The 9,675-nt window shown below is 38.2% G+C and overlaps 1 protein-coding gene across 1 annotated transcript; it reads right to left on the minus strand.

Annotated features, from left to right (window-relative positions):
- Positions 1–8,099: 8,099 nt before the first annotated feature.
- On the minus strand, positions 8,100–9,368 carry LOC134670519 (putative nuclease HARBI1). Its single transcript, XM_063528331.1, has one exon. It carries the CDS (start codon positions 9,015–9,017, stop codon positions 8,412–8,414), a length of 606 nt encoding a protein of 201 aa, XP_063384401.1. The 5' UTR covers positions 9,018–9,368; the 3' UTR covers positions 8,100–8,411.
- Positions 9,369–9,675: the final 307 nt, after the last annotated feature.

A 9,675-nucleotide genomic window follows, 5' to 3' on the forward strand; every position in this document is an offset into this window, starting at 1 on the left:
CTGAAACCAGTTTTCAAAACAGTTATTGAACTCTGAACTGGGGGTTGACGAAATGGCCATTTTATAAGCGTGGACTGCTTCTTCCGCGGTCTGAAAACGCTGACCACGCAACCGATTCTTTATTTTCGGGAAAGTAAAAAAATCGTTGGGACTTAGGTCGGGGCTGTACGGAGGATGGTCCAGTAATTCGACTTTTTCGCCCTTCAGATAGTCGTTTGTTTTCTGAGCAGTATGAGGGCTGGCATTATCATGGTGTAGTATAATACGGCGGTTAGGGTTATTTTTTCGCAGTTCAGCAAAAACAATCGGTAAACAAACGCCTATATACCAATCGGCATTGACAGTTCTTCGATCTTCAAGAGCAATAGTCGCCACGTGACCCGATTTGGAGACAAACGTGGCTACCATTTTTTTGATCGTGCTGCGAGAACGAACAACTTTTGTTGGCTTCGGCTCGTCTTCGTAAACCCATACTCGAGATTGGTTTTTGGATTCAGGCTCATATGCGTAAATCCATGACTCGTCACCTGACACAATACTAAAAACGGCAGTTGAGCTTCCTCCATTAAATCTTTTTAGGGTTTTGTGGCACCAATTGACACGGACCGTTTTCTGGTCGTCAGATAACAAGTGAGGAATCCACCGGGAAAACAACTTCCGCACGCCCAACTCTTGCTGTAAAATAACTTGTACCTGACTCATTCCAATGCCTAAAGTCTCCTGAATTTCCCGATATGTAACATGCCTATCTTCTTTTATCAGTTGGCGAACAACATCGATGTTTTGATCGGTAACGGCAGTTTTCGGTCGACCCTCACGTACGTCATCCGCAAGAGACACACGGCCACGTTGAAATTCCGAATACCACCTGTATATTGTCGTCTTCGAAGGTGCTTCACTACTAAAAGCAATAGTCAATCGGTCTCCACATTGTTGTTGTGTTAATCCACTTTTAAAGTCATAATAAATCATTGCTCTAAAACTTTCGCGGGACAGCTCCATTTTCACCAGCGACTCAACGACTTTAAAAAACAATTGAAAATAGAACATTGTTTTTTTTTTCTAAGTGGCCAGTGTTTTCGAATAATGAGACTATGCTTGTAACAAAGAGGTATAACACATGTCAAATATACGTTCCTAAGTATGCAATTCCCGAAACTTTCAGGGCAACCTACGTATGCGCCACATGTGTTCGATGATACGTCTATTGGTTTCATAACAGTTCACTCGTTCTCCCTTATAATAAGTCAGCAAAATAAAAGCTGCTTTAGCGGTAAACATCTTCAGTGATAAGCAGTATTATGCGCCACATGTGTTTCATTTATAGGTCTATTGGCTTCATATTAGTTCACTCGTGCTCCCTTAAAAGTCAGCGTAATAAAAGCTGCTTAGCGGTAAACATGTTCAGCGATAAGCTGTATTATGCGCCAAGTATGTTCCATTATACGTCTATTGGCTTCATAATAGTTCATTCGTGCTTCCTTAAAAAGTCAGCGTAATAAAAGCTGCTTAGCGGTAAACACGTTCAGCGATAAGCTGTATTATGCGCCACAGGTGTTCCATTATGCGTCTATTGGCTTCATATTAGTTCACTCGTGGTCCCTTAAAAGTCAGCGTAATAAAAGCTGCTTAGCGGTAAACATGTTAAGCGAAAAGCTGTATAATGTGCCACATGTTTTCCATTATACATCTATTAGCTTCATAATAGTTCACTTGTGCTCCCTTAATAAGTCAACGTAATAAAAGTCCACAATTACCTCCTTATACAGCACATGGCGTAATTTTATCCACTAAACAGACCTTATAACGGTTAAAGCATTTGATAACCCTTAAAGCTGTATAGGTTCGTAGCAAATATACCTTTATATCACTCTTTGCGTATTAATGGTAGTTTTCAGAGCCGTAATGCAGTTTTTAATCAGCCCTAAGCTATATAAATATCACTGAAATCTATTATACAGCTGTAGGACCACGAGTGTGCTGTTATAAGTGTCTTAATACGCACAGAGCGTTAGATAGAACTAAAAGTGAGTAGTTATAGAGCTATCTGTGCTACTTGGGTTCTATAGGAGGTTTAGCGGCCGCCGTAGAATCGCGTCCAGAGTGAGTCTAAAAACACATTTAATGTTGCGCAACATATACCGTGCAGTTTCGCGTTCTACGTTCATTGCGAACAGTGTTGCCAAGTTGGCATAAATGATGCCAGATCTGGCATATTTTCACTCGCATTGGCACCAAAATTTTCCATTTAGCATCTGGCATATTTTTTAGCATAACTTAGTCTAAGCCAAGTTTGCACCAACTTGGCAGCAACAATATGCGCCATCGCCTTATGTGGTTCATATTTTCATATGAATTTTGAGTTTTGTGGATGGATGGACGTCAACGGACTATATAAATTTGGCCAAGCAGATCTTGTCCGTAGAAAAAGGCGGTAAATTTGAAAAAAGTATGTGTTTTAAGTGTCTAATTTCTAGTGATATTGTAGCATTTTTTAGCATAGGTGTTTCAATAATCTTAGGCATAATCTAGACATTAGTCTAGCATTTTTGCAAAATCCGAGTTGGCAACACTGATTGCGAATATGATGAGAGTTTGTGTAAATTTTTCTCATACCGGGGGAAAGATTGTGTAGAAATCTTTGTAAAAAAACTCTACAAACAAGCTTTTAAAATATTGAAAATTCTCCGAAAAATTGTTCCTATCGCTCTATGGAGACGATGACTGATCAAGACTCAAACGTGAGTCATATTTGTGAAGAGCCCTTGAAAGGTTATTCTGTCATAGATCATTGCCACCTGACTGGCAGAGTGCGTGGTAAAGCACACAATGATAGCCGTTTATTCATTACCGAATTGGCTAAAAAAAGGGGTGAAATTGGCTGTATACCGCATACCAAGGAGAAGTATATATCCTTTTACAAGAAGATTAATTCAGACCTGACACTTCGTTTCATTGACTCATACAAATTTCTAAGTAGTAGCCTGGACAAACTAGTGAACAATTTATCACGAGAGCAATTTAAAATTCTGCCGAAATACATACTATCGCACTCACAAGACATTGACGGAGAGGGTGCGTTTGACTTTGACTCGCAAAGGCGTCTTTCCATATGAGTACGTCGACTCTTGGGAAAAATTAGACGAAAAAAAATTACCGAAAAGAAAGCAGTTTTATAGTAAACTCACTGACACGCACGTGAAAAAGGAAGACTACCAACACGCTCTTGATGTTTGGGAAAAATTCGAAATAAAAACCCTCGGTGAGTACAGTGATTTATACTTAAAGACGGATGTGATCCTTTTGGCGGAGGTGTTTGAAAACTTTCGTCTAGTTGGTCTTGAAGCTTACAAACTGGACCCCTGCCATTTTTACACAGCTCCGGGTCTTTCATGGAGCGCTATGCTACGTTACACCCGTGTTCAATTGGAATTATTAACCGATTACGAAATGATCCAATTCATAAAGGCGAGCATTAGGGGTGGTGTTAGTCAGGTGACGAAGCGTCATTCGATTGCAAACAATAAGTACATGCGAACATATGACCCTCAGAAGGAGGACACATTTATTACGTATCTCGACGTTAACAATCTCTATGGTTGGGCCATGACGCAGCATCTACCCATCGGCAATTTCAAATGGTTATCCGATGAGGAAATTTCATCATTCCACCTCGACTCGATCAAACTCGACTCTCCCGTTGGCTACATTTTAGAGGTGGATTTAATATACCCTAACGAATTACACGACTCGCATCGAGATTACCCTTTTTGCGCTGAAACTAAATGTCCACCCGGATCTAAGACAAAAAAACTGCTTTTAAGTCTAGATGATAAATCAAGTTATGTTATTCACGGGGTGAATCTAAAACAGTGTATATCAAAAGGACTTGTTTTAAGTAAAATACACAGAATACTTTCATTACGTCAGGAACAATGGTTGAAACCGTACGTCGACCTCAACTCTAAGAAAAGAGCGCAGGCGACAAGCGTTTTTTAAAAAGACCTCTATAAACTCTTTGTAAACAGTATTTTTGGTAAGAGCATTGAGAATATTGAAAAGAGAAAAGTAGTGCATTTCTGCAAAAATTGGGGTGACATTGACACGTATTCAAAGCCTCGATATGGGCTAGCGAGGTACGTTTCAAAACCGCATTTCCACAGCTGTCTAGTTTTTTCAGAAGATCTGGTTGCGGTACAGTTGAACAGTGCAAAAATTGTGTACGACAAGCCTACGTATGTAGGCTTCACAATATTAGAACTTTCAAAAACTCTCATGTACGACTTTCATTATGACTATATGATGAAAAAGTATGACGGCGACAAGTGTAAATTATTATATACCGACACAGATTCTTTCGTATATGAAATTTACAGTAAAGATTTCTACGAGGATATTAAACCGGATGTAAGTGAGAAATTTGACACTTCGGATTTTCAAGAGAATAATATTTATAATTTACCAAGGGTAAATAAAAAAATTGTGGGGGTGATGAAGGACGAGGTTAAAGGAAGAATAATAACCGAATTCGTAGGGCTAAGGTCTAAGATGTATGCATACGCGTTGGATTTCTATAGCGATGATGCGAATCAATGTGAGGATGATGATGATGATGATATTGAAGTGCCGGCGAAGAAAAAGAAAGACGATGTGGTGTGTGTGAAAAAAAGTAAAGGTTAACGTTAGCGCGGCAGTCGTCGCTAGGATACATTTTAATCAGTATAGAGAATGTTTAAATTTAAGCAGAGAATTTCACGATGATATGTATAACATTGTAAGCGATCATCATAATGTATATACTAGAATAGTAAAGAAAAAAATATTGAGCGGTCTAGACGATAAAAGATTTATAACACCCAATCGCGTAGACACTCTACCTTGTGGACATTATAGTTTAAGTAATAATTAATTATTCCATTAGTATTTTAGAAATAAATATTATTTATTGAACAGTCGATTGTTTTACATTTCCAACAATAACCCCTGATAATACAGGAAACATGTGTAAACATGTCTCAACCTGAAGAGCTGTTTTTCTCACCATCTGCTACCGCTTACGGTCTAGCTATAATTAGACCTAACAGGGTGTTAGTATAGAGGTAAAAAATGAAAAAAAAAAAATATTGAAAAAAAAAAATTTTGTCTCTGGATTCAACTGAGCGTTCTAAACGCAGCGTTCTAGCAGCTGTGTTGGACATATTATCTCTACTCATAAGTAATAGTTTTTGATTTTTAAAAAGCGTTTTTCAATTTAAAAGACATGTCAAGATCGCTTACCTTCTTGCAAGTTCTTTCTAATGCTAAAAAAAACGAACTATAGATACAGTAACAAATATGATCTTTTATGTACTTTTCCTCACAGCTCTTCTTTGTATCAAAATTTGGCTTTGTCAATTATTTCCGACAACAGACTTTATTAGTAAAACCGTTCTAATATTGGTATTTTTTTCCCAGAAGGCATTAATATCTTTTTTAATGTTTTGATATAGAATCCCCTCCAGATTGTGAGTCCACAAAACAAAACAACACAACTCGCGTACTTAATCTTGTAGTGAATATAAATGAAAGTTTGGGTTATAATGATGCTAAGTAGTTGTGGTACATATATTAAGATTATATGTTTCGATGCTTTTAAATATTCAATAATAAGTGCCGGATAAGGCTCGCAGCAAAACACTGAACTATTGGAGTACAAGAGCCTCTTGTTGCTTCAACCTGGTTATGAGAGTTAGGCCAAATATAATAAGATAAAGAATAAGGCCAAATATGTAGCATGCAATTTAATCTAGAAATCTGGTGATGGACCCTATGTGCTGCGAGACGCAGGCGCTGGGAAACAGACAATGCCCCGACCGCTAAGGGGCGGATATTATATGGTCTTAGTGTCTAAAAGGTACGATCGCGAGACAAGGCGGGACGCGAGATTTTGGCCAAAATCGAACATTAAAGTTAGTGCACTCACTAATCCGGCGCAGGGTCGTTATCCGAGGTGACACTGCTGCTGGCCGTAGCAGGCAGATGTAGTTAGGTGGCGGCGGTCATTCGTCGAGCCCTAACTTCGTTAAGTCAAGGCGAGAACAATCCGCGGCAGCCGGTACCTTGCGAGTGGGACCGCATAAAGAGCCTCGGGATCGTCAGGCGTCGCTCTGGGCCGTCTGACGCACAGTCTGCAGGTCGGAGCTGTGCCCTACGGCTAAGGACGGCGCTGGTACGCCACGCCGTGGAGTTTGATGGCAGGCGCGGGGTGGCCGCGTGTAGACACCTGGGATCGCCGAACGGCTGGTAACGCCAGTGTCATACTTTAGTATATGTTATTTTGTCGGAAATGCGACACTCTTTCTTCGCAGGTTGTGTAGTATGTCTTTAGTATGGGAAACTGTGTAGCATCGCTACAATCTATGTGAAGCTGGCCTTGCACTTGGTGGTGGAATATCATATTTTTCTTTTTTGTTTTATACATTCTTCAGGTGTAATATCTGAAATATGTTATGTAATGGAAATTTACTTCAATTACTGCGTCGTGATACTCGTAATATATTAAACCATCCCTTCGTTTTCCCCGTCTGAAAATTACAGATGTGTTGCAACCACTATAGCGGAAGCAGTTATAAAGTTGACCCAAAAATTTTTTATTAAGCTATGAGCTTCATCACATATGTTCCTTGAGTAATTCTAAGCATTTCAAGCCTGGGAGGCAATAAGAAATGTGTGTCTACTCGGATTTGTAATGGATTCAAACTTTCAACCCCTTTTTAACCCTGTTAGGGGATGAATTTTACAAAACGCTGAAATTACTTTTCCTGTCTTTTGATAATATCCCCAAATACAAAGATTCAAGTCCCGCGTTCGAAAATTTTTTTGATATCCATACAAACTTTCAACTCCTTTTTCACCACCTTAGGGGATGAATTTTCAAAAACGCTGAAATTAGTTTTCTTGTATTTTAATAATATATCGTTTTACGAAGTTTCAAATTCCTAGCTTAAAATAAAACTTGAACCCCATACAAACTTTCATCCCCTTTTTAACCCCCTTAGGGGTTGAATTTCTCAAAATCGCTTCTTATCTCTTGTACACTTTATAAATGTAATCTAGTGTGCAAATTTCAACTTTCTATCTTTTGTAGTTTCGGCTCCGCGTAGCAAAAATCTCCAACCAAATTTTTCACCTTTTTACGTTTTTCTTGTAAAATTACTATGAAATTGAAAAAACAAATATCAGCAATGAATTCTACGTCTTTGGTTTATACGAAAATGATACCAAACTTGCCCTAGTACCCACCAGGATCAGAGTAGATTTTTTTTAAAGATGACGGATGGCGGCCGTCTTTGTACCCCACCCTCCCCCCCACTTCAGGCTAGAAATGCTTAGAATTACTCAAATATCAGATGTGATGAAGCTCATAGCTTAATAAAAAAATTTTGGGTCATGTATGGCAGCGTTACATAACTGACTCCAGTACTAAAAGCATGGGATAACAAAACAATGTCAGGATCTGCTTTAAAACTGTCAACGTTGTATAATTTCGATGTTCTTTTAAAAGCCCTTCTTATCTCTGCTTTCATCAAAACGATTTTTTTTTCGCGTGAACACAGCAGCAGAAAAAAATGCCTAATTGGCCTAATTGCTCAGTTTTTTGTCGTAAAAAGAGGTCTGGGGCAACAAATTTACAAGAAGAAGGTGTTACTTTTCACATGTAATATTTATTTTACATATAAATAAATAAAGTATAAGTCAGTAGTAATAATAACCAAAACTATTGTTAACTATATTAACTAAATTGTTAACCACCAAAATTTTGCTACACCCTTTCCAGGGTCCATGTATTTAACATCTGTACTATGGTATGTAAATAAAGATCTCTTATCTCTTAAATAAATATTATAGGACATTTTTACACAAATTGACTAAGCCCCACGGTAAGCTCAAGAAGGCTTGTGTTGTGGGTACTCAGACAACGATGTATATAATATATAAATACTTAAATACATAGAAAACAACCATGACTCAGGAACAAATATCTGTATCATCATACAAATAAGTGTCCTTACCAGGATTCGAACCCGGGACCATCGGCTTGATAGGCAGGGTCACTACCCACTAGGCCAGACCGGTCGTCAAACATATCATACGTTTAATTACATTTAAACTCAATTATTATATTTTAGTCTCATGTAATTGTTGGATTTATTGATTTTGCTCGCCCAGTACAAATTGCGGATCAGTCGAGCGACAAATCCGACTTCTTATCTCTCAGAATACATCAACGAAAATGTGTTAGTGTGCGTGTTGTGACACTTGTCACTCGTCCGTACACAAAAAGAGATCGAAGTTTGCAAGATTTGTCTTTGACGTGTGTATGATACTCATAACCTTAACTTAATTAACCTAATCTCCCAAGTGTTGCTCAATCAGCACTTGACGAGCATTATGTCCTGCCGTATTTGGACCTGATTGTTAGGTAACACTGCAATCTCATCGGCTGTATTGTCCAATATAGGAGGATAATCTGGGTCAGCAGGTGGTTCTAGGTCATTTTGCAGACGAGCAATATTATGCAACACGCATGTAGCGACGATTATACCGGGTATCGTGCTTAAATTGACTTGAATACCTCTGCTAACAATAGGAAATCTTCCCTTCCAAATACCAAAGGTGCGTTCAATAACATTCCTAGTTCTGATCTGTGACTCATTGTACAAAGATTGCATAGGAGAGGTCACATTTCCTAGAGGTGTCATCATAAATACAGTTTGTGCGTATCCTGAATCACCAAGTAGACAGTAATTTCCATATTTCCTATGAAGAAAATGTCTGCGTTGATTACTACTGTCCCAAATAAGCGAATCATGGGCAGACCCATGCCGACGTGCAACAACATCAATAAATAGTAGATCAGCAGAACAGATAGCTTGGGTATTGATTGAAAAGTATCCCTTTCTGTTTCTATAAATCTCTGCATTCTCTCCTCTTAAAATAATAAAGAGAATATCAACATTGTCTTTACTCTCCATCATATTAAATATTGTAAACAATCGTATTATAATATTATGACAGATCACGGACTAGCTAAATAGAGTATAGGTACCTGGAGACTTCATCCGTACATGAGTACAGTCTACGGCTCCAATAGCACGTGGAAATCGAGCAATTTGATAAAATTTCATTGCGGTTTGTTTTAGCTCTTCTTCTGCGCTAGTCATAACTATGTATTACAATACAATACAATACAATAATTTATTCATAAAACCAATACAATTTTACACGTCATATTATTCTGGGTACAAACGGGCTATGGCATCTGTTACTTTATGAATAGTTCTACATGCCGTTGATTCGTGTACCCCTATGAAATCTCCACACGTCAAAAGTTGGCTTCCAGTGGCATAAAATCTTAAAGTGCATAGAAGTTGGTTCATTGGTGATAACGCGGCACTGAAAATAAAATTGTATGTAAATTACTCATAACATAATTATAGGGTCCAGACACAAGTCATATACCAAGTAAATAGATACCTAAACTTATACCCATAGATAGTGTAACTTATACAGTGTGTTTTCTGTAACAGGAGCAATAAATTAAACTGTTGGCTGTACTCCTCAAACTGACCAACATTTGTTCAGCAACTTTTAAATAGACACCGGGACAGGTGATACTAAATAAAAGCTAGTAAT

Source organism: Cydia fagiglandana, chromosome 14 (assembly GCF_963556715.1).
Source record: "Cydia fagiglandana chromosome 14, ilCydFagi1.1, whole genome shotgun sequence".
Lineage (NCBI taxonomy): Eukaryota > Metazoa > Arthropoda > Insecta > Lepidoptera > Tortricidae > Cydia > Cydia fagiglandana.